Source organism: Canis aureus, chromosome 12, assembly GCF_053574225.1.
Source record: "Canis aureus isolate CA01 chromosome 12, VMU_Caureus_v.1.0, whole genome shotgun sequence".
Lineage (NCBI taxonomy): Eukaryota > Metazoa > Chordata > Mammalia > Carnivora > Canidae > Canis > Canis aureus.
In genome coordinates this window covers 64,303,915-64,327,768 of record NC_135622.1, presented here as the reverse complement: position 1 = coordinate 64,327,768, position 23,854 = coordinate 64,303,915, and the positions used below count along the sequence as shown (strand labels likewise).

Sequence of the window (23,854 nt, the reverse complement as noted above, 5' to 3'; positions counted from 1 at the left end):
GCTGTTGAGTTTAATAAGTTCTTTACAGATCTTGGAAACTAGCCCTTTATCTGACACGTCATTTGCAAATCTCTTCTCCCATTCTGTAGGTTGTCTTTGAGTTTTGTTGACTGTATCCTTTGCTGTGCAAAAGCTTCTTATCTTGATGAAGTCCCAATAGTTCATTTTTGCTTTTGTTTCTCTTGCCTTCATGGATGTATCTTGCAAGAAGTTGCTGTGGCCAAGTTCAAAAAGGGTGTTGCCTGTGTTCTCTAGGATTTTGATGGAATCTTGTCTCACATTTAGATCTTTCATCCATTTTAGCTTCTTACTGTGTCAGTGAAGTCATCTGAGGAACAGGGGCCGTAATAACCACTGAGGGTGTCCCTACTGGGCGATCCTCTTTGCAGGGCTGTGTTGGTCAGTGTGATGCTGTTGCCCTGGCCATGGTGAGTGCTCACTCCTCACGGCCTCCCGGGCATCATTGGGGTCCCTTCCCGTCCTGTGCACCCCGGGAGCAGGGGTTCTCCACCACAGTCCACCTTGTCTTACATGAAGTCACCTGGAGGGAGATTTAAAGCGAAGCTGAAGATTTCATTTTATTTGAGACGTGGCCCAGACGTCTGCATTCATTCTTCAGGCTTCCGCGGTGATGTTCACATGCAGCCAAATCTCAAAACTACTCGTAGCTGCCATGCAGCTGGTGGACGGCTCCCTGCAAATAAACACCCTTTTCTTGCTCTGACAAATCCCTTTGAGTCATTGGATAGAACCTTAGCGATCAGAGGTGTTGCTGTAGCAACACCCTTAACAAAACCCTGAGAAGATTAATTGGCTGCAACACTGGTCGTGATCGTAACTGTATTGACTTATTCCTCCTTCACGCGTTTCTTCTTCAAATGCTGCCTTTTCACTTACTTACTTTTCCGCAGTAGTTGAAACTCACTTGCCCACTTATTAGCTCATGCACTAAAATTAAAGTCCCAGAGACAGAGAGAGCGCGCGTGAGCTGCCTCTGTATTGATGATCTACTGCTGGGAAACAAATAACCCAGACGCATTGGCGTGTAGGACAACGCACGTTATCTCAGCCCCCGGGGCAGGCAGTGTCTATGCTGTTGCTCACAAGGCAACCAGTGGGATTCGGTTCCTGGAGGCTGTTGGACTGGGGGCCCTGCTCCTTGCCAGGGGCAGCCCCCTGAGCCTCGCCAGTGGCCCGCTCCATCAGAGACAACCCAGAACTCGCACCGTATTCATTGGTGAGGCCGAAGTGGAGGATCTGGGGGGCTACAGAATCAGGGTGCGGCCTCTGCTGCCGGGGTTCATTTAGAATTAAGAACACGGGCACAGCACACATGCGCACATGCCACACACATGGACACACTGCACCACACATGCATGCACACGTGCACACGCCACATCACATACATGCATGTGTCCACACATACCACATGTGCACACACATCACACGTGCACATGCAACAACACACATGCACACCCCGCACCACACACGCACATGTGCATATGCCACACCAGACATGCACACCCATGCACGTGCCACCACATCACACACATGCACACACATGTACGCACCATATCACATGCATGTGTGCATGCACACGCCCGCACCACACACGTATGCACACACCCATGAGGCAGGAGTGTCTGACCGTGCACGAGGATAAATGCGTCTGGGGAGCCGCAGCGGTGGGCACAGTGCCGGGGGAGTCCTGCAGAGCGGACCCCAGGGTCAGCGGGGGAAGTCAGGGAGCCCATGAGCCTCCCACACACACATCAGCCGTCACTTTGCCCTGCACACCTGCACCTGGAAGCATCAGAAGGACACGTGCAATAAAAGCAGGGGGCCAACACCACGTTCAGGGGGATTTTGAGAATTAATGTTGAACATGCATGTCTTGCTCGAATGGCTGGGCTCTGCCTCAGGATACCTCAGAATCACAGTGAGGAGCCCCAGCACCTGGGCAGCCTCTGCCGCCACACCTGAGCAACGGTGAACACGGCCCGCAGGCGCCCGCGTCCTCAGCGAGGCTGTCTGCCCTCTATCCCCTTCACGGACACGGCGGTGTCGGCAGAGTCCATGCAGAGGAACAGCACGGCAGGCTGGGTGTGCGCGCAGGCGTGTGCGCGAGGAGGGCGCGGGCGTGCGGTGCTCGTGGCTGGGGCGGAGGGAGGGCGGCCCCCAGGCAGGTGTGCCCCGTGATCCCACGGCCGCCCGCCTGATGTGGGACGCGGACATGGCCCAGTCGCCGCTGCTAGGCTGGGTCCCTAGAGGCCTCGGAGAGACGTGCAGACACCACAGCCCCCAGCCCCCGCCACCCACGGGGCACACGCTCTGGCCTTTGCCCTGGAAGTGTTTCCGCGTCCTTGTGCGCAGTCGGGGCCGTCGGGGTAACGTCCCTGACCCTAGGCCGAGGGCCCGCAGACTCGGGGGCTTCGTGAGCAGGGGGTCCCCTTGCGCTGGCAGAGCTAGGTGGCGGAGGGGAAGTGCCCGCGGTGCCCGGCGAGTTCGGGGTGACGAGCCCGGTGAGGGCCTGTGGTGCTTTCACCGTTCGCTGGTTTTATGCCGAATGGGAGCAGGGGAGTCTCAGGACGTTACCTTTGCCGATCAAGTGACACATTGAGGCAGAAGCTGTGGGGACCAGAATTCAAGTGGAAGGTGCTTTTGCATGTAATTTGCTCAAAATCATGTTTCTCTGGGGCCCATTTCCACAGGAGCCATGTGCCTCCCAGTGTGGCCGGGGTCACCAGCGGTCCCCCCACGGGCTGGCAGCCGCGTCCCGGTCCTGGCATCCCTGATGCGGTCCCGGCAGCTCCAAGGCGTCACAGCGTAGGTCCTCGGCCCTCGGCCCATGTCCCGCGCCAACACGCGCCCGCTCTCTTCCAGCTCTGGCTCCCTGACGACTGCTGGCTGCACGCGGACTCCGGCCTGGAGCCTTGGGGCCTCGAGGACCCGCAGCCCTACTGCTTCAGCGTCCTGGTCGGCCACGGCCAGAGCCGCCGCTTCAGCGTGGAGCTGGGCAGTGAGCTGGCCGCATGGGCGACGTCTTTCCAAAGAGCCACCTTCATGGAAGTGCAGCGAGCAGGGGTGAGTGCCTCCCGCCCCGCGGGGACGTGTGCGGTGCCCGACGCCGTTCGGCCGTCGGCCGCTTGTTCTGGGCCAACAGGACTCTCACGGTGGAGCCCTCTCGCCTGCGTCGCCAGGCCCAATGGCGTCCTCCCGGGGGTGCATGCGGGGCGCGGTGGCGACGGGTCCAAGCCCGGGTGCTTCACATCTCCACGCGGTGCACGTCACGTCTGCAGGGAGCCACGCGCGTTCCCTCCGAGCCCCAGGAGGCGCGGGCTGCCCCAATCCTGGCTGCGCGGCCCCATGGATGGTGCGCGAGTCCCTGGATGCTGTCACGGTCAGGTGCTCGGTGGCCCTTCCTGGGTCCCGGCGATCCTGGGCAGAGTCTAGACCAGCTTGTGTGGCCGCGCTGCCCCTTCTCTCGATGGCAGACACATCACTCATGCGTCTGCGCGTCCTCAGAAGGCATCAGAAGGCATCACAATCCTCATCCTCCTGGATCGCGGAGCCCCCTTCTTGGGGACGTCAACCGACAAGTCAGAGGCAGAAAAGCAGCGCTGTGTGCGTCTGGGAGGGGACGTTGGCACTGACAGCACAGGGCTCCCCGGGCCCCAAAGGCTGCCACGTCCCTCCCATCCCATGTTTGAAGAGGGAAGATCCTGTGTCACCATCTGCTCGCATCCCCAGGTGGCTGCCATGGCCGGGGGTCGGGGTGGGGGCTCCCTGGGAAGGCTTGAGCGTCGCTGTCACCTGTGGGGTCCACACGTCACCCTTTGGCGTCCACGACCCTCCTCTTCCCTGGGGCAGCGCGTCCGGGAGTCGGGTTCTGATGCCCCCGGGGACCCGCTTGCCAGAGGCGCTGCAGGCGGCTGAGGGGGGGCCCTGAGCCCCCAGACTCCCAGTCCCTGATGGCGGGGACACATGGCGGCTCAGCACGGCTGAAGTACTGGAGTGCGGTGGCCCAGGTGACCTCGATGTCCTTGCACAGAGGCCAGCGTCACACGGGGAAGAAGGCAGCATCGTGCATCCGCCTGGTGTGCAGGGGCTGGGTCCACGCTGTCCCTGGCCGTGCCGCCCGTGAGGGGACGTTCGAGCCCCTGAGGAAGGAGTGACTCAGTTACCATCCAGGAGACTCACCATGACGTCCTGCAGTGGCAGGAGGCTGCAGGACCCACCCTCCCCTTAAAGAATGGGCCTGAGCCCCTCCTTGTGCCCGGGGCAGGGGCAGGTCGGGGCACCGGTGCTTCCTTAGCCGGAAATCCCGCCAGGGGCTGTGGCTGCTCCCTCTGCAGCATCCTTGGTCTTAGGGTCATGTAGGGGGAGGCCAGCGAAGCCGCCTGACGAGGGAGGCCGTGAACCCTGGGCCGGGACACGGGGGGAGTGCGCCCGGTGAACTCTGGGGCAGTGTCCTCTCGATCAGGTCCAGGATCGAGATGGCCAGGGCCTCGTGGGTGCAGGAGACCAGGATGACTGTTCCTGGCGGAGACCGTCCGGTGACATGCGTACGGGGTCGGCTGGTGCAGCAGGTGCCCCCGGAGAGGCGGGGTGTCCTCGAGCAGGACGGGAGGGTCCCCCATGGCCTTCCCGGTGTGCGATCCTCATGCCCACGGGGGCCTCTCTGAGACACGATCCTGCATGTGTTGCACCCCAGGGGGAGACATCCAGCGCCGGCGACTGGGTCCTGGACTCTTGGTTCTCGGGACTCGGACGTGGGAAGGAAGGACGATCCGGTCTGGACCGTGGGGGGTCGGGGCCTGGCCTGACCATTTGTCCCTCCAGGAACGTGGGCAAAGTACTCCTGCAGGCTCCTCCGTTTAACCTGCGAATTAAGGATCGTGGAACGGACGCCGCAGCCATCGAGGAAGCGGCGTTGATCCCGCTGCGGCCCGGGGCCAGCGGTGTGCGGTTGGGGAGGGAGCCTAAGCCGCGAGCCTGCCCTTTCCCTTCACCGGAAGAAGACTCCAGGGCCACCTGGAGGGGAGCCTCGGGCGGCGCAGCCCCGGTGCTCTGTGTCCCCTCCCCGCACCCGAGTCGGCCTCACGGAGCAGCTGCTCCCGTTTCCTGACCCTGATCTCACCGCAGCCCGGAGCCCGGCTTCAGTCCTCGACACGGTTTAGGTCTGCAGCGTGCATGGGGTTGTTTTCCCTTCTCCGTGTGCAGCGGGCTGCGAGCCGGCCGGGTCCTGCCTTAACCTCCTTATCGGTGCTTCTCCGTAAGGATTCCCGAACGAGAGCTCTGGGCGTGGGCTCAGGGCACCTCTGGTTCGGGCTCGGCGGTGGAGAAGCGGGGGGCTCGCCTCCTGCCCGGCGCTGGCTCAGCCACGTTTGCAGACTAATGATGTCTTGAGTATTATGTGTGTTACACACCCGCACAGACGCCCGAAGTCCAGGCGTCCTTCACACGCGGGACCGGATGAGGGGCTTCCCTGCTCGGGGCGGCCGGGGGCGCAGTCGGGGGGCGTCCGCCTGTTGGCTTCAGCTCAGGTCACGATGTCAGGGTCATGGGATCGAGCCCCACATCCGGCTCTGTGCTCAGTAGGAGTCGCCTTGGGATCCTCTCTCGCCCTCAGTCTCTCGTCTCTGTTTCTCTTGAAAAAATAAACACACAGAAGTGCCCGGGGGCTCAGTGGTTGAGCATCTGCCTTCAGCCCAGGGCGTGACCCCGGGGTCCTGGGATCGAGTCCTGCATCGGGCTCCCTACATGGAGCCTGCTTCTCCCTCCACCTGTGTCTCTCATGGATAAATAAATAACTAAAAATAAGGAAATAAATGCCGAGCCCCCTGGTTGTACAGGCTGTACGACTCCAGGCTCAGGTGCAAGGGCAGGTGTCACGTACGTTCTTCAGGTGGTTTTACGCGGACGGCAGCACCGGTTTTTCTTTCTTACTAAAAACACATTCATCACATGCACAGAGTGCTTTGTAATGTGCAAAATGTGCATTTTGTCCACGTCAATTTATTTTTTTTTATTTACACCAGCAATATCCTCTTAGAATTTAAGAAAAACAAACACTGTCTTTCCTCATCCCGACCTGCCGTGTGAAGTACCTGCATCCGGGGCGCTGCCTTTGGCCACAGCGGCAGAGACGCCGGCCTTGCCTGACGATGACACCCGGGGACCGTTACCGTCCTCCTGCAGGGGCTTCCTGCGGACGCACGTGCTCTTCCCGCCTGCACCCTGCTGAGCTCCGACGTTCACCTGTCGGCCTAGAGCGTGAACTCCGTCCTGGTCGCAGGCCGCAGCGGCCTTCTGCTCACCTTTCCTGGAGGAGAGCGCTTCTCCCCCCGCGGTAGGAAGACGTGGGGTCACCCCTGGGACCTGAGGTCGCCAGGTTAGGTCACAAGCGCCAGTGGGTTAAGCTGCTTGTCGGGGAATGCCGTCCGCCGCCCATCATCCGCTCTGGGGCCTGGGGTGCGGTTGGCCTCCCTCCCCAGTGGAAGCGGCGTGGACGGTCAGAAAGCTTGCGACCGGGCAAAGCTATGGGGCCAGGCAGGTGCGGGGTTGGCTGTGCACCCCGGGCCCACAAGGGTTCCTGGGTCTCCCACCCACACGGTGGAGGGCACGGCCCCGCTCCTGCCCTGTCGGGCACCCGAGTCGTTTCTGTGGGTGCTTCTCGGAAACTAAGGACAGGATGTTCACAGCTGTGTGCCCGGGGGAGGAATGGTGGACGGACACCCTGCTCTCCACCTGCGAGCACCAGCGCTTCCCTAAGGACACGGACGCGTAGCCAGCGCCGGGGCCACGCGGACCCAGGGCCCGTGAGAGGCAGGCAGGACACCGGGAGGCCCACGCGTGGACGTTCGAGCCAATATCATTAAAGGTCTCAGCGCCCGGGCGTCACCCCCTGGGCATGGGCATCCGTGCATTTTGTGAGATCCCTTGTGGTCCCTGTGCGCCAGGGCAGGGGGCCGCTGGGTGACTGTCGCACCTTCTCCGGGCAGAAAACGCAATAAATCATTTATGAAGCCTTGCCTCATAAATACTGATTTGTCGTCACCGAGTGTCGGGGAGGGACGTCCGCCCCCTACACTGCTTGGACCTGCGGCTCCGCGAGAGAATCGCAGCTCGGCTCGGCGTCCGTCCTTCTGAGTGTCCTGGGTCCTGGTCCCTGCGTCTGACCGGGACAGCGGCCAGTGTGGTCCCGCCACAGCGCACCCGCCTCCGCCCTCTCGACCACTTCACCTGGAGGCTTTATATATGTCTGCCGTCACCGTCGTCCGTGGAGGCTCACGGGGCCCGGGGCCCCGTTGCTCCTGGCGGCGTGTCCCTCCGTAGGGCTCCTGTCCGCGCCGTCTCTGTAGGCGCAGCAGTGAGGGAGGCCCGGCCGCCCGCGGGTGGGTGCAGGTGCCGGGTGAGGGCGGCTCGGGGGCAGCTCCTCCAGACGGAAGCTGCAGGGCTGGGAACCCACGTTGCGCGAGGGCTCGGTCTGCTCGGTCTGCTCGGTCTGCCTTCCAGCCCAGCGGTCGGGCCTCAGTGCCCCCGGCCTGCAAGGCAGACGGACGTCCCCAAGACTGGGCGTGTGAGAGTGTGTGGGTTTGGGGCTCATCTGCCATCGTCGTACGAGGCGGCCAGGACCTGCTGACCACCATGGGGACCGGTCCACGGAGGAGTGAGCGGCCTGTCATCGGAAGCATCCACAGAGTCCAGCTTCTCGGGGACGCAGCCACCGGCTGGACTGGAGCAGCTCCAGGGGGGAGCAGCCTGCTAGGGCGCCGGCAACCGGGTGTGTGCAGGGGGCAGGGGCAGGGCAGGCGAGGACATGTCTGGACCGACAGGTGCGCTGGCGGAGGAGGGAGCTGGGTCTGCGATTGTGCGCCAGCGAGCTCCGCTGTGCAGCTCCCAAGTGGAGGCAGGAAGGGGGAGCACGGCTGCCTCCCGCCTCCCGACAGGGCCTGTCCATCTTTCCTCTGATCTGGGAGGGACACGCCTGCAGCCCCCGCCCGCCTCAGCGTCGCCTCCAGGTCCGCCCTGCGGGACCCGCCCCGGGGCACCTGCCCGCACACCCGCCCCGTCCCCACCGGGGGAGCCCCTCGAGCGGGCACTGCAGCCGGGCCCCTGTCCGCGGCTCTGCTGCCCTGGCTTCCGGCACCTCTCCCACCTTCTACCCCGCGGTCCCCCAGCCTGGACACCCCCAGCCCCAGGTCCCCCGAGCTCAGGACCCCCCATGGTGATGATTTTGTGACAAGAAACAACTGAGCAAGGTCAGCCTCTGCCTGCGTGTCCTGGGACCCACCGGGAGGCTGACCGCAGGCGCTTTAGCGCGAGGTGGTGACCGGGGCTCAGCGGGACCTCAGCCACCTGCTAACCCCACTTGCTGTCCCTGACCTGACGTGCCTGTGCTTCATCATCCTTCCTGGGCAGAGAAAAAGCATTTGAAGGATCACAAGCATTTGTCTTTGAAGATGCCATGAGCTGCTGCAGCTGCGTTCCCGGACGCCTCAGATATGGCAGATGGGACGAAGGGGACGGGAAGGGCCCAGGAACACCGGGTCCCAAGGCCATGCCTGGAGCTCGCGGGCCCCACCAGCCCTCGTCCCTCCGTCCATCCATCCATCCGTCCGTCCGGCAGGCCAACCTCGGACTCTGCCCTGAGGAGGCGAGGCCCAGAGCCCTGGGCTGGCGCGGGGTCAGCGGTCCCGACACCTGGAGGCAGCCCTGAAATCAGGTATTCGGTCCCAGATCCCGCGTCGGTCCCCCAGCGTCTCCTTGCTCACCTCCTCGTCCAGTGCTCGACGTATTGGCCGCGTCTTCCTGGTGAGCGGGCCTTGGGACGGCCGAGCCGGGCGAGCGCCAGGACGGTGCTCGTCAGGTGGACCAGGCGTGGGCTGGGAGCGTGGGGCCTGGCGGGGGCTGCAGGGAGCGTGGGGGCAGGTGCTGTCCGCGGGCCACGTCCCAGCATCACGACGGCGCTCCCACCGACCCTAACAGGGTGCATGGGCTTACGCGCACGACAGGGGCATTTGCTGCCTTCTTAAGTATTTTTTGAACTTGTAAGAGTTCCAAATAAGTCACGTAACTTTAGTCCTTGGTTTCCTTCTTCCTAACGTGATGGCCGTTTTCTCTTTAAGTGACGTTATGAAATGTAATTAATTGATGTTTATAAGGCGCTTGATATTGAAATATGCGCAACATAATTTCCTTCAGTGCCTAAATCAATCTTCCAGACACACGTTTAAGAAATCCCAAGCTTGAGGCATTAAACACAAAACACTGCCGTCCGTGAGCGTTGGGAACACCACGCGCAGTTCTACAAGTACGCTCTGCTATTTCTCCCGAAAAAAATGAACCCGGAGGACCTGAGAGACGATCCAGTGAAATATTAAGCAGCACTTGGATTAGAATAGATTTATGGGATCATTAAAAGGTAATTATTGGTTCATTACCAGAAGCACCAGTTTAATTACACGATTAAGTTTCAGGTGGTTTTCATTACACACAGGAAGCTTCCTGCAATTCCCGTTTACCTGCTGGTTTTGCTGATGTGGTTTTGCCACCAGATTTAAGGGAAGTCCGTCGATCTAATGGTGCAGCTGATGCTGATTACTCTCTAAATGCTTTACTTCCCTTAAATACACAACATTCCCCCGAAAGACCTGCAGGGCCCTGAGCTCGGGGGCCGGGGGAGTGGGGGAGCCCTCTTCCTCCGTCCAGCATCCTCACGACTCTCGCTCGGACAAGGAGCGCCTGGGTGGTCACGCGGGTCTCAAGGCCACTCTCCAGCCCCATCTGAATTCATGTTAAAGTTGAAATTTTTTTCTTTAAAATTTAGTATTTGTTTGGAGGAACAGTCTCTGTGCTTGACTCACGAACAACCTCATTATTAAGCTTACTAGATACGGTCATATTCAGACTTTCTAGAAAGATCTAGGTGACCATTGACATGACTTTCTAGAAAGATCTAGGTGACCATTGACGTGAACGTGACTAGTGTCCCGTGTCTGTCAGGCTTGCTGCTGTGTCCCACACGTCCCAAGCCGATGCTCACCGTTTTGTGTCTTCAGATGAGCCCCATGGACACACAGGCGCCCGCGTGGCTGGCGGGAGGGGTGGAGCTGGCCTGTCCCGCTCCACTCATCCCTGCCTGACGGTCACATCCTCGAGCCTGGTAGATGCTGACGCGTCCCGGGACGGCGTGTCCCGCCGGCACCACTCCAGGCAGGCAGGTAACTGGGTGCACGCGAGCATCCGTCCACACTGAGCGCGGCTGGGGCTCCTGGCTTGGGTGGCAGGCGGGGCTTCCCGGAGCACAGCTCGGAGACACCGTCTGGGAAGGGCAGGGCTGAAGTGCAGCGGAACGCGACATCTGTTCAAGGACGAGCCTGAGAAAACCGTTTATTCGCAGCCGACCTTGGGGGGCATTTGCTGAAAGTCACAGAAAATTGGTGCAGAGGCGTCCAGCCAGATGCAGCCCAACACCTGGAGCGTCTGCATCAGCTCCGTCCCTGCTGCTGCGGAGACCGAGCCGCCCCACGGCCCACGGGGGCCCTCGGTGCCAAGCTCTCGCTGTGGGTGCAGCTCCTCCCCCAGGGCCTGTGGTGCCCGCCGCCAGCGCAGGGGCCAGCGTGTGCCTCAGAGCCACCGGCCCTCCAGGCCCTCTCCTGTCCTCAGGGCCGCCATTCCCCCTGGGCCCACCCCCATCCTCAGGGCCACCATCCCACCTGGGCCCGCCCCTGTCCTCAGGGTAGTCGTCCACCCACCCCAGCCCAGCTCCATCCTCGGGGCCGCCGTCCCCCCCCCGGGCCCACCCCCATCCTCGGGGCCTCCGTCCCCCCCCGGGCCCACCCTGTCCTCAGAGCCACCGGCCTCCAGGCCCCCCATCCTCGGGGCCACGCTCCCCCCCCAGGCCCAGCTCCGTCCTCAAGGCTACTGTCCCCCCTGGGCCCGCCCCTGTCCTCAGGGCCATCATACCCCCCTGGGCCAGCCCCCGTCCTTGGGGCCACCATCCCCCCTCCCCCAGGCCCAGCTCTGTCCTCAGGGCCACCGTCCCTCCCCAGGCTTAGCCCCGTCCTCGTGGCGGCCGTCCCCCCCGGGCCCACCCCTGTCCTGAGAGCCACTGGCACCCCCCATCCTCGGGGCCGCCGACCCCCCAATACTGTCCTCCGGAGTCAGGGCCCTCCGAGGAGGCAGGGAGAAGCTTTCCCCTTCCGGGCTGCACGGCACTGGACAAGGACCAGCCCTGATCGCCTTCACTGCTGGCTCCTTCCTTGATCCCGCCTGCGAAGGATGCTCGTTCACAGGCCCTGGGGCCTCCGCCCTGCCCGCCCCAGCACCGTCCCTGGACACCGTGTCCGCCCCGTGCTCGGCCTGCGTGTGTGTCTGTGTCAGCAGCAGGCAGCCTGCGCGTGGGGCAAACGCGAGACTGCACACAGCTGGCGAGGGTGGGCATTGAGGCTGGGATGCAGGGGAGGCACCTGCTTGCACGTCTCGGGGGATGATGGGGACAGGGAGACGCATCCCTGTAGATGCGCTGGCCCCGGCCCTGGCCGCCAGCAGGGGACGGCCCGAGACAGCCAGCAAGTGCCCGGCCCTGCAGGTGACCAGCACCCGGTGAGGACGCCGAGTGGGGAGACAGGACGGCGGCCGCAGAGGCCTGTGGATGAGGACGGGCTGGGCCTGCAGTTGCCTCCTCTCTGCCTTGTTTAAAAATTAGTTCTTTCTTAAATCTTTTTAGTCTTTTTCCTAAAATTTACAAATTTTTATGAAATAGTTTTAAAGACTTCATACCTTTTCTGTAAGGAGATGCTAATAATGTATAGTTTAAGGGAGCACACGTCCCTTGGGGCGGGATGCTTGTGTGTGAGTGACAATGTTAGTAAGAAGGATAAGAGCCCGAAGGCACCGTCGCCGGCGTGGCGTCCGTGTCCTCCTGGGAAGAAGGTGCATGTCTGCGTAGAGTCGGGAGGCCCAGCCTTCGATCCGTGACCTCGGGAACTGGCACAGAATCTCTGAGGCCCCCTTCCCGCCTGCCGGACCCGGAAGGGCTGCCGGTCCCGTGCTCTCCTCTGGGCGGCCACGTGGGCTCCCACCCCGTCAGGCACCCCCACCACCCCGTCCGTGCACACACGTGTGTGGGTTCCCGTGCACCTGCCCTGCTGTGCACCAACAGCCCCACTGCAGCCGCATGAAGAGTAAGACTCGCTCCCAGCCTGGGCGTCCGTGTGGAACGAGGCCCCACGTCAGACGGAGCACTGGGGACGCGACCGGGGCCGGGGTCCCAGCTGGGGATTGGCTGACGCCGCGGGAACGGGGTCGGCCTCCAGGGAGAGAGGGGGCGTCAGGCCCGCGGCGCGGTTGCGGCTCCCTCGGGCCGTCGGGCACGATGGCCCTTGTGGCTCAGCCTGCCGCTGCTGTTCCCTCAGGAAAAACAGTTTCCAGACTGAGAATCTGACCTACGAGCCCCTGGCCGGTCGGGGCCTCCTGTTGCTGAGTCCTCAGAAACGCGTTAGGTGTTGACAAAAGGGAGACGCGTTTCCCAGGCGTGCCGCGCTCACCCGTCGGCTCCGAGGCTCCGCACACGTGGGCCTTCCCGCAGCCCTGTCTCCGGGCGCAAGAAGGAGCGTGTGTCTCTCCTTTCCCGTGACGCAAAGGTGTGCCTGTAGCCTATCCCGGATGCAGACGTACGCGCGGGGCTTCCAGGAACCTCAGGACGTGCACACACACATGCTTCCACTGGCTAGAGGGGTGGCATGGTTGCCGTGGGCACGGGGTGGTGTCGTCCCTACGGGCACCGCAGCCGTGTGTGCTCGCCCCAGTTACGACTCACCCACTTCCTCGCTCTTCCCAGTGGGAACGTTGTCCCTCTGAGTAAATGCAGCCGCTCGTTTTTGAACCAGAAATGCACCGAGTGTCCCTAGGGTGCCAGGCTTCCAGCTGGGCCCCACGCACGCTGGACTGTAACCCCCCCAAGCCCACCCAAGACGAGAAGCCAGCTTCTGTGTCTGCAGACTGACCTGCGTCACCTGTCATAACCCTCCTGCTGTGGCACCTCCCCCGGCATCCATCCCGCGGCATCCCTCCCGCGGCGTCCATCCCGCAGCGTCCCTCCCGCGGCGTCCATCCTGCGGTGTCCCTCCCCCGGCATCCATCCCCTGACGTCCCTCCCCGGCGTCCGTCCGTCGGTGGCCATCGCTGGGGACCTGCCCAGCCTGCACGCCTCGGCCGAGGGGAGAACTCGCACTCGCCCCGCGCTCGCCCCGTGGAGGGGCCGCAGGTCCATCCTCTGCTCTCGGCTCCCTCCAAACACCCGAGTTCTGGTCCCCAGTGCAAACCCTGGAAAGACTTAAACAGTGTGCGCTTTCTTTAGACATTTTTGTTCCATCAGAACGAAGCTGCCGGGCGGGGAGGGTCTGTGTCCACACGTGAGCGGGCCGGGGCGGGGGACACGGCGCCAGCAGCAGGGGGCCCTCCCGCCTGCCCGCGCCTCCCGCAGCCGACCGGACAGAGCGTCCGCAGAGCCGTCGCCGCGTCTCCCGGTCACAGAGGCGCCCGGAAACCCTGGACACGGGCCTCGGCTCCTGAAGCGCCGCCCTCCGTGGGTTCCAGGACGGCCCATGCCCCGCGGTGATGGACAGAGCCGCCGGGCCGGGTGGCCGTTAAGCAGAGACGACTCACGCGGGAAGGGAGACCGTGCCGTCCTTACAGGCGCTAGGCTCGTCCGCGGGGGTCCAGGTCAGCGAGCAGAGCCTGCGGCCCCCACCCCATGGCTGTGGCCTCCGTGGTGACCGGGTGGGGAGGGGAGCTTCCTCCTGGCTGTGACCTGTCCACCTGCCGCCCTCCACGCTAGGCTCCTTCGTCCCAGCGGCTGCGAGCCTGGGCCCCGCCCGGTCCACCTGTAGCCACAGGACCCTGGGAAACCTGCTAACAGTGCCCCTGCCTCAGTTTCCCTGTTCTGTAAGAGCGCGGATCTCCCAGACTTGTTCGGTGTCTGTACGCAGCTGACATCCGTGATGCTGAGGATGACACGTGGCACGCGGTGTGGGGAGGCGTCTGCCGTCACCACTCCCTCGGCGTGGGTGTCAGGTGCCCCCTGGCCGGGGGTGGGTGGCTCCGCAGGGGACAACAGGGCGGGTCCGTGGTGGGTCATCCATCGTCCGTTGGCCACGTTGAGGACACAGCTCTAGAGTCGGGGCCTGAGTCCCGCCGTCACCTGCCGCCCCGGGGGGGAGCTCTCTGGTGGTCCCCAAGGCATCGCCCTTCCGTCCCCTTCCATCCCCTTCCGTCCCCTTTGACCCCGCGGCACGCTCAGGTTCTCACGGTGCTGGCACCTCGCGCTCGTGGGCAGGATCCCTTCCGTCGCCCAGTCGGGCCAACACCCACGCTCCAGACGCCCCTTCCTGCTCGCCCATCTAGTGGCAGCGACGGGTGGCTTCCAGCACAGCCAGGAGGACCTGGAACGCGCTGGGTGGCGCCGTGTCCCCATCACGGCCTCGCTCAGCCTGCTGCCCTGTGAGACCTGCTCTGCTGCGCCTTCGGGACCTTTCTGCAGCCGCGGTGTTCCCAGGCGCCGGGGAAGGCGGGACGGCCGTGCGAGCCTCCGGGAGCCTCCATGCGCCCCTGGGCCCTGCAGTGTCAGGCACGCTCGCCGTCGGGGCCATGGGCTCCGTGCTGCGGGGACCTCAGACCCTCAGCCATGCTCTCCACGGCTGCGCTGGCCTCAGTTTCCCCCCACAGATTGTTTCTGAAGCAGCACATCTGTGTGCCCCGCCCCCGCCAGGGTGCCCAGGTGCGCGTGGACCCGTCCCCCTGGAGGCTCATGGGAGGGCGCCCGGGCTGTGCACACCGTCACCCGGAGGGCGGGGACCAGGCACCGACAGGCGAGAGCTGCAGCCTCGTGTGAGAGGCACGTGACGCCCGCCGTGCAACCCCCCCATGGCTGCGCTCCTGGCCGTGGGCCCTGATGGAGAGCCTCCTGCCCCCCCACCCGGCCCCCGCCTGGCCCCCGCATCTGCATCGAGCCCAGATCTCGACAGCACCGCAGCCCTCGGGGCCCTGGGCGCATCCTCAGTAGTGATCGAGTTAATTTTTAAGTGTTCAGTTTGTTACGTTAAATAACGCGGTGGCACAAACTCAGTGATCTTTTAAGAGTTGGTGAGTCAGGAGGGTCCGGGAGGGGCCGCAGGGCGTGAGGACCACACGCTGTTGTTGCTTTTGTTTTATTAAACATTCTACGTATTGATTCATGAGACACGGAGAGAGGCAGAGACACCGGCAGACGGGGAAGCAGGCTCCCTGCGGGGGGCCTGACGTGGGACTCGATCCCGGGACCCCGGGATCACACCCTGAGCCCAAGGCAAAGGCTCAACCGCTGAGCCCCCGGGCGCCCCTGACCACACGGTGTTGAAGGCCCGCGTGTTCTTTCCTGCGTGTGTCCCACACTTGGCCCAGAAAGGCCGACGGGTGCAGACCCCAAAACCCACCAAGGCCTGCTCCCCGCTGCCCGGGACCAGGACGGGCAGCCTGGTGCCCAGAAGCCTCTTACACGGAACCAATCCACTGCAGCCAAACACACAGACACCTCACGCCCCCACCCTCAGCAAAGGCCTCCGCCCTCCAGGGGCTGGTGGGGGGGAAGTGGGGCCAGGACGTCCCCCTCCAGGGGCTGCCGCAGGGGGAGTGGGGGCAGGACGTCCCCGTCCAGGCAGGCACAAGCGCCCCAGGCAGTGTCAGGCGTCTCCCAGCGTCAGTGGCAGGGAGCAGGGGCTGGAACTCCCGTCCCGTGGGCAGTGAGGGTCCGACGCCACCAGGACCAGAGGGGCCCCGGGCTCCCACCCGCCCTGGCGGCCCCGGGACAGCCCGGTCCCGGAGGGTGAGCCAGAGATGCAGCTGGAAGGAGTTGGATGAGCTCGAGGGCCTCACAGCAGAAACAGCCGGGCTTCGTGAGGCCCACTCCTCATGCCTCCGACGGCGTGTGGGCGCCAGCACAGAGACGCCGTGTCCCAGCAGCCACGCCACACGGACACCAGGGGAAAGCGGGGAAAGCTCTGCAGGGAGGCCCGGCCACTGTGCTGGACGTCGGAGCGGGAGGCAGACGGAGCTGGTCACAGCCCAGGAATTAGGCAGCGCAGCCCCGCGGGCTGGAGGGGGCTGACCTTCGTGCGGAGGTGGAACTCAGGGGGCAGGGGAAGTCAGGGGGTCCCCTGATGGGAGCCCCCGAGTGGACGGACGGAAGGCACTGGTCCCCCGTCCCGCGTGAGTGCGGGGCTGCAGCTCCCGTCTGCAAGCTGCTCACCCGGTTGCAAGGTGACGCCTTGCAGGAGACTCGCGTTCCTCTTCCCGTATTTGCTGCTTGTGTTGGGAGTGCTGTGCACACTCGTACTGCACGGCCTCTGCGTTTCTGTGTTTATGTCCCTTGCGGGTGGACATGTGGAGACGTGTGCCTGGGGCTGCGTGTGTGTGTGGGGGGTGCACACAAGTGCATCTGGGGCTGCATGTGTGCGTGTGCACGTGCAAGTGTGCCTGGGGCTGCAAGTGCAGGCATGTGTGCATGTGTGCACCTGTTCCTGGGGCTGCGTGTGCGGGTGTGTGTGCACGTGCGCACCGTTCCTGGGGCTGCATGTGCACGTGTGGGTGTGTCTGGGGTTGCGTGTGCGGGTGTGTGTGCATGTGTGCACCTGTTCCTGGGGCTGCGTGTGCACGTGTGGGTGTGTACACAGGCGCCCGCACCAGAGACAAAGCCAGCCTTGTCCGTGTGCCCACGGCCCAGCAGGTGACCCACCCAAACGAGCCCCCGGCGGGGACAGGGAGCCACGCGGCCACAGCCTCCCCCTGCGCGGGTCCGAGGTTGGGCGTGGCTGTTGAGGCTCCTCAGAGTGTTTTCCCCAAAGCACGCGTGGCTTCCCCGGGAGCAGGCCGGGACCTCCTGCCCTGCGGGGCCGTGAGTGCGTGGAGGGAGTGCAGCCGCCCCCGCTCCTCCCGGACGTGGTAGCAGAGGGATCCAGGGGTCTGCGGTTTCCGGAACTCCCTGTGGCTGGGGACCTACGGGCCCGTGTGTGGTGACGGGGTGCCCGGCGCCCACGCGGTAGGGCACGTGTGCCCGTGCACACAAAGCGGGAGAGTACAGCCTGTGGGAAAACGTCGGGTCCTGCCAGAACCGAGGCTGTGATCGTGGGGGGATTATTGCCTCCAGCGAGTTCCCGTCAGACCCGGGGCCGGAGAGTCTTTTCTCAAAGCCGACGTTCTTTTCTAGTCCAGGACGTACACGTGCAGCTGGCAAGGAGACCCCCTGTGCTTCACGGTGGATTTCGCCTTGGGCTTCACCTGCTACGACAGCAAGACAAAGGTAAGGTGCCAGCAGGTGCACAGGGCCCCCGTGATGCGCGACAGGGTCTCCGAGGAGCAGACGTGTGTCCGGCCGCCGCCAGCCCTGCCAGGGTGGCCATGTGACCGCGGCGCCCTCACGGCCAGCGTCTGTGTGCCCAGAGCCAAGCCGGGCCACGCGTCCCCCCACTGCATGGTGTGGCCAACACCGCTGCCCCCAGCACGGGCCGGGCGTCCTGCTCTCAGGAAGGACCCCCTCCCCCCCGTAACGTAAACACTTGGAAGACACGCATGGGCTGCCTGACGTACAATCCTGAGCATTTTGCGGAGACACTGCAAGGGCTGCTGGTGGGACTCGGCCGGTGCCAACCCCACAGGGGCCCAGCTGACTGGCGTTTAGAACAACAATGGGGTCCACTTGTGGGAACATTTACCACCAAGAAGGTTTCTGTGCCCCATCCAGCTCCAAGGCCACAGAGAGGGCGTGGGCTCCCCGACGGCAGCACCGCTCCCGCGGGACGGGCTCCCTGTGGCGCTGGACAGTGGGCAGAGTCTGCACCCGGGAGGGCGCACAGAGGAGCGATCCAGCATCGTCTGGGGTCTGGGACCAGAGGGACCCTTCTGCGGTTTTGCTCACCGCCTGGGGGCGTGCTGCACGCTAGCTGGACACGAGCTGCACGCTAGCCTCGTCTACAAACGAGCTTCCCATCCAGATTTTCTCCCGCCGACGGGACGGTCCCGCACACGGCAGGAGAGTGACGCGCCTCCGCGGAGGTGATGCACAGGGTCCTCCTGGAAGCCCTCGGGCCTGAGCCCCTCTGGGCAGGAATCCAATAGCCCCATGAGGCCGAGGCTGACCTGGAGCAGAAACGTGAGATCTGCGAACCCTGAAGAGGGATGACTTTCCCGTGGGAGCGGGGATGGCGGTTCGGGTCTGGCCAGATGGGGCCGGAAGAGCCACTCCTCGTGGCCGCGCAGCAGGGTACCGCGTCCCTGACACAGCGTCGTCCCGCACGGCCGTGGAGGCCCCACTTCCCACCGTCACAAGTTAACAAGTCACATGCTAGGAAGGACGTGGGCGGGGACGGCCACCGCGTGGTGACCCACAACCTGGAATCCTAGCACAGGACGGGCGGCAAGGGTCCTCCGACACGCTCTTGACGCGGGACGGTCCTGGGATCACTGCAACCCCAGGCCCGCGATCGTCTCCCAGCATCAAGGCCAGCCCCCCAGCGGGTGGGAAGACCCCGCACCCGGGGCCGAGCGAGGCAGCACCAGCGCTCCCTGTGGCTCCCAGCGCACGTCACCTCCCGACCTGGAAGGGCCACTGGGTTTTCAGAAGCGCTCAGTGTCCCGACACTAAACGATGGCCTAGAACCTCCGTCAGGTGACACGAGCAGACACAGCATCCACCGTGGAAATGGCACATATCGTTTCTTAAGGAAAAGTTTGGGTTTTAGGTTCAAGGAAGAAAAGTTCAGAAGGAGTTTGAAGTGACTTGGAAACTGCCCCCCGGGAGAGGAGGTGCTGCTGCTCGGGGGGGCCCCCACCCGCCGCCCTGCTCCTGCCCCACGGTCCTGTCCTGTCCTGTCCTGTCCTGCGTGGGTGGGAATGGGGTCGGGACAGGGACAGGGGTGGCGGTGGTGTGGGGCGGGGACAGGGTGGGGTGGGGGTGGGGGCAGGGATGGGGTGGGGGTGGGGTGGGGATGGGGACGGGTGGGGGAGGGGACAGGGTGGGGACAGGGGTGGGGGAGGGGGTAGGACGGGTTAAGCATGGAGAGAAGGTTCTGGACCATGAGGCAGCGTAGCCCAGGACTCAGCTGAGGGTCACCGGCAGGGCCTTCCCCGCGGTCACTTCATCCCCCTTTGTCTGCGGTATTTCCACACCTGGCACCACGTGAAACATTAATTATCGGGGTTATTCCTAGAACGTCATCCCGACGGGAGTTGGCCACTGCTGAGCCGTCTCCTGATCCGATCTGAGCCGCGTACGGTTTCACCGCGGTCCCCAGGGCTGCTTGGGCCTGGCTGATTTTGTCAGGAATCGGGTGTAACCACGGTGCCCTCGATGCCCCCCGCTTCCCGATGACCATGCGCAGGATCCCGCGTGAGTGCCAGGGCATGCTGGCCCCACAGCACACGGGGTTTGGCTGGTTTGACCCTTGGAGGCAGCCGCAGAGCCCTGGGGCCCGGGCAGTGGCCCAGCGCCCTCCCCACCGTCCCCACTGTGCTGTCCGGTTGCCTGCGTCGGGGTGGCCCCGAGGTGGCCCCGGGGTGGGGGCAGCGGGCCGCCTGTTCTGGAGGCCACTCCCCAGGAAGCAGTGCCTGCAGTGTGAGTCTGGGCAGAACCTCCTCATTCTGAGGTAAAGAGGCAGTGAGGACACCAGCCCCCCGAGGCCGGCGTAGACCTGCCTTCCTCATCTTGAAACCAAAGACCCGGTATTGTTCCCGGAGACCCACAGAGCTCCAGCACCTGAAGGACCCTGTTCTGACGCTTTGCCCTGAAACAAGACGGGATTCGAAAACCCAAGAAAGACATGCAAGACCCTGAGGGCAGTGGGGGTCGGGCTCAGCCGGGGCGGAAGCCCACTTGCCTTCTGAGACCCTCGGAGAAGGACGGGCGCTGCTTCAGGCCGGCACCGTCATGGAACAGCTCGACCTTGCCGGGCTCTCCCGGAGACCAAGCCGTTGCCCATGAGCTGTCCCCGAAGACTGACTTGTGTAAAAGCCACTAAGTCTTTACTTGCTGCAGACCCTTTCATAATTAAACAGTAAGAATCTCTAAAGCAGGTCTCGCCTCTGAAGCTCCTTGGTAACAAACCCGTAGTGTCTGCAGCGGCGTGAGGTGCTCACCGCCCTCTCGGTGAGGCCGCGGAGCTCCGTGGGGAGCCCCACGTGGGGCCCGTGGGCGGGACTGGCTTCCCCCCCGTCTGCACCGTGGGCCCAGTGCAGCAGAAGGGGGCCTCGTAGTGGGTTTTAGTCTCACAAGCAGATAAAGGAGCGGTGATCACACGACGCTGGGAGCCTGCGTATGGGACGGGGAGGGGCGGGGCGGGCAGTGGGACGGAGAGGAAGCGGTGGTCGGAGGAGGTCACTTGGCTCAGACGGGGCGCGCTCCGGGGAGTTAGTGCACGCTCGGGCCAGGTGAGAAGGCTCAGCACCTGCCTGTGCTCCTCAAAGCAGCATATTTACGATGTGCCTAGACACTAGTTCTTGTTTCTGAATCACTCATTAAGTCCCTCCTTTTGCAGAATGTGCTCTGGAGATTTAAGTTTTCCCAGCTCAAGGGATCTTCAGATGATGGAAACACCCGAGTGAAGCTGCTCTTCCAGCACCTCAACAGCCGACAGATAGAGGTGAAGGTAGGGAGCCCGGTGTACGCGGCCGCCCGGCCACACGCGGGTACGACCTCAGTGGTCACGGGATGAGTCTCCGAGTCCCCTCCATGCGGACCGTGGGCACAGGGGTCCCGTGGAAGAGCCCAGACCATCTCGGTAGAGACGCTGGCGGCGTAAGACCATGGTCACTGGAACACATTAACAGATTCTGCTGAAAATCACAGGTTCCTTACTAAACGTTAGCAGGAAGTCAGTATTTAAAAATACGTGAGACGGGGCGCCTGAGTGGCCCAGTCGGTGGCGCATCCGGCTCTTGGGTTCGGCTCAGGTCATGATCTCAGGGGCGTGAGGTCGAGCCCCACACTGGGCCCTGCGCTCGGCTCGGGGTCTGAGATTTTCTCCCTCTGCCCCCTCCCTCCCTGCACATGTGCGTGCACACGCTCCCCCTCTCTCTCCAAAGACGTGAGAAGCGGCGTCGAAAGGAAGTTCAGGTTCACCGCACTGAGCTATCGTCTTTACCTCCAACAAGGGATTGGCGTTGTCCATATTTTATGGATGCGTGTGCTGTCAACAACCCAGTTTTAATATAACTGAAGAAAAGTCCAAAGATGAACCCAGGGAACTAAAAAAAATAATAATAAAATAAAATAAAAAATAAATTAAAAAAAAGAAAGAAGAAACAAAAATGTGAGACCTGTGAGCACATGCCATTTGGAAACAGATGCAACACTCGGCCTGTATCTTGTTCCAATGACTTCAGGGGACACGTCACCTCGACACCATTGTCTCTGAATGTCTGTTCTTAGCACCTCTCTATTGAGCTTAAAGAAATAATGTCCCACATCTACTTTTTTAAGCACCAAGCGCAACTGTACAGAATCTGTCAACATTCTGAACTTTAGGAAACGGATAAAATCAGTCTGAATGTAAGCACCATCGAGGCACCTGGGTCATGAGCCGTGTGACACAGCCACTATGTAGGGTATGTGGAGTCCGGGGAACCTGCCACCAGCAGCCTGGGAACCCCAAGAGGGAGCGGGGACTCAATATAATATCACTCTTATATTTGGCATTTTCTGCGTTAATACAGTGACCATGCATAGCGTCAGCACATCCTCCTCTTCTCATTGATCGATTGATTGGCTTTTAGGGGATGAGGCGGGGGGAGCCAGCTACAGGTTTCCTGCTGAAACCCCACAAACCTCTTATTCCAGTGCGTTCTCTAGGCATGAGGCAACACTGGAAGTTTGAGGGTTTCCCGCCCCTGCTGCCCCAGGGAGACTCCCGCCACCTCCTGCCCCTCTGGGGGGTTGGGGCCTTGGTTTTTCCACCTCTGCCCCGTGACCACTCCCCGTGAACTCTGGGGTCTGTCACCCTTCCCCACCCCGTCCTGGCCTTACCACAGGTCCTGATCTTTCTCCCCGGGAGCCGGACTGAGATTACAAACACCCCACCCCCAGCCCCCTGCCCCTGCCCGGGTCCTGCTCCCTCCGCAGCTCCCCCCCCGCTGGGTCCCCGGGAGGCAGAAGTGGGGCCCTGGGTGTCCAGTCCCGGTTGTTCCCAGCGCCCTCGGATTCAGTCCCACATGCAAGTGTGCGTGACCTCATGGGGCGCCTCATTGGTCCCGGGTGCACATCTGTGCGTGGGGCGAGCATTCCTGTGGGCGTGGCTTCACCACCAGCTCGGGAGCCACCCTTGGGAAGAGCCAGGCTGAGGCCCACGTGAAAATGCCGTGTCGGGGTTGCCGCGGCGTGGAAGCTGTCCCCTGGGGTGCTGGCCCTGCCGCGTGGCAGGTGAGGCTGTGGGGGGGACGGTGTGCAGGGGGCTGGCCTGCGCCCATTCTGCGCACACTCCTGTCTCTGTGAATCTCACCAGTTGGTGTTGGGGATCGTGACCTCCAGGGACAGCCCGCCCCGCCCAGCACAGCGTCCTCCAGGCCGGTCCCAGCCGGAGCAGGTGCCGTTCCTCCTCCCTTCGCGGGGCTGGATGGCGTGTCCCCGTGACTCTTCAGTAACCACGGGAATATTAGGACGCTGTCGCCGGAGTGCACCTCAGCCTCTTGAACGTTTTGCATCTCATTACTCAGCAAAAGCATAACTAAACCGTAATCGATCATCAATAATCAAGTGTAGTTGTCAAGGTCAAGGCTCATTTGCATGCAACGGAGGAACTTCGAGGAACGTGGGCTGCAGAAAGGGGCTCCTGGAGCCGCAGTGGCTCCGGGCAAGGGACAGCATTGAACAGATTCTATGCTTTTTGAGCTCCAAGAAAGTCACTCAAATGCAGCTACACAAATGAGGAAGGTTTATCGTCAAAGGCAGAGTCTGGTGATCGAACACGACCACAGACACGAGATCCCGTCCTGCACGGACACGGACAGGCTGGGTGCTTCCTTGCGTCTCACGTATGTAAGGCTCCATCTGTGCTGGGTCGGGGGTCATGTGACCCTGGCCACACCCGCCAGCCGGGTCAGTGCCCAGGTGACACGGTGACACGGATCTCAGCCCAGCAGCTCCTGGTGTTCAGAATAAAGCCCAGACCTGACCGCGCTGTAGCCCCGTGACCACGCGAGTGCACGTGTGTGCATATGCACCCTCCCGTGTGTGCGCGGCCATCCTCACAAGCAGAGCGCGTTTCCAGCATTTTATTTCATTTTTTTCTTACAGGAACTTGAATTCCAGGACCTGACGGCCGTCCTGCACTGCGTTCACGCCTTCCTCGCAGCAAAGGTGGCCTCCGTGGATCCCGCCTTCGTGGATAGCCAGAGCATCGGAGGAAGGCGCTTCTGTTGAGTGCTGAACGTTAAATTATTTTAAGAAACAACTCTTTTCCTGCAACTGTTGCAACTGTGTGTGATTTTATAACGAGCCTATAGTTGTGATACCAATAAAAGACGTCACTAGTTTCCAGAGATGGGTCGTTCCTATTGGGTCCGACGGGCCAGGGCGCCGCTGGCGTTGTGTCCAAGTCCCCCGAGGGTGGGCTCTCACCACGCGCTCCGCCTCCCACGTGGCCAACAGCGGACGGCGTTCCCATAAACCAGGTGCTGGGAGATGCTGAGAGCCCTCTGCCTGGTTCCCCCGGAAGAGGAGGGCTTCATGAGCCTTGGGGTCATTAGTTCCCCTTTTCCTCAAGGAGGGGCTGAGCAAAGGCGCTCATTCGCTCATTCAAAAATGAGTAGGAGAAACGTGTCGGAA

General features: G+C 62.7%; 1 protein-coding gene across 1 annotated transcript in view; it reads left to right on the top strand.

The window, feature by feature from the left end:
- SNTG2 (syntrophin gamma 2) overlaps positions 1-23,551 on the top strand; it is a 96,290-nt gene extending 72,739 nt beyond the window's left edge. Inside the window, exons 24-27 of the mRNA XM_077916011.1 lie at positions 2,884-3,084; positions 17,249-17,341; positions 20,571-20,681; positions 23,324-23,551. Coding sequence (XP_077772137.1) covers positions 2,884-3,084; positions 17,249-17,341; positions 20,571-20,681; positions 23,324-23,449 — 531 coding nt within the window. The 3' untranslated portion in view covers positions 23,450-23,551. The remainder of the gene's footprint in view (positions 1-2,883; positions 3,085-17,248; positions 17,342-20,570; positions 20,682-23,323) is intronic.
- The last annotated feature ends 303 nt before the right edge of the window (positions 23,552-23,854 follow it).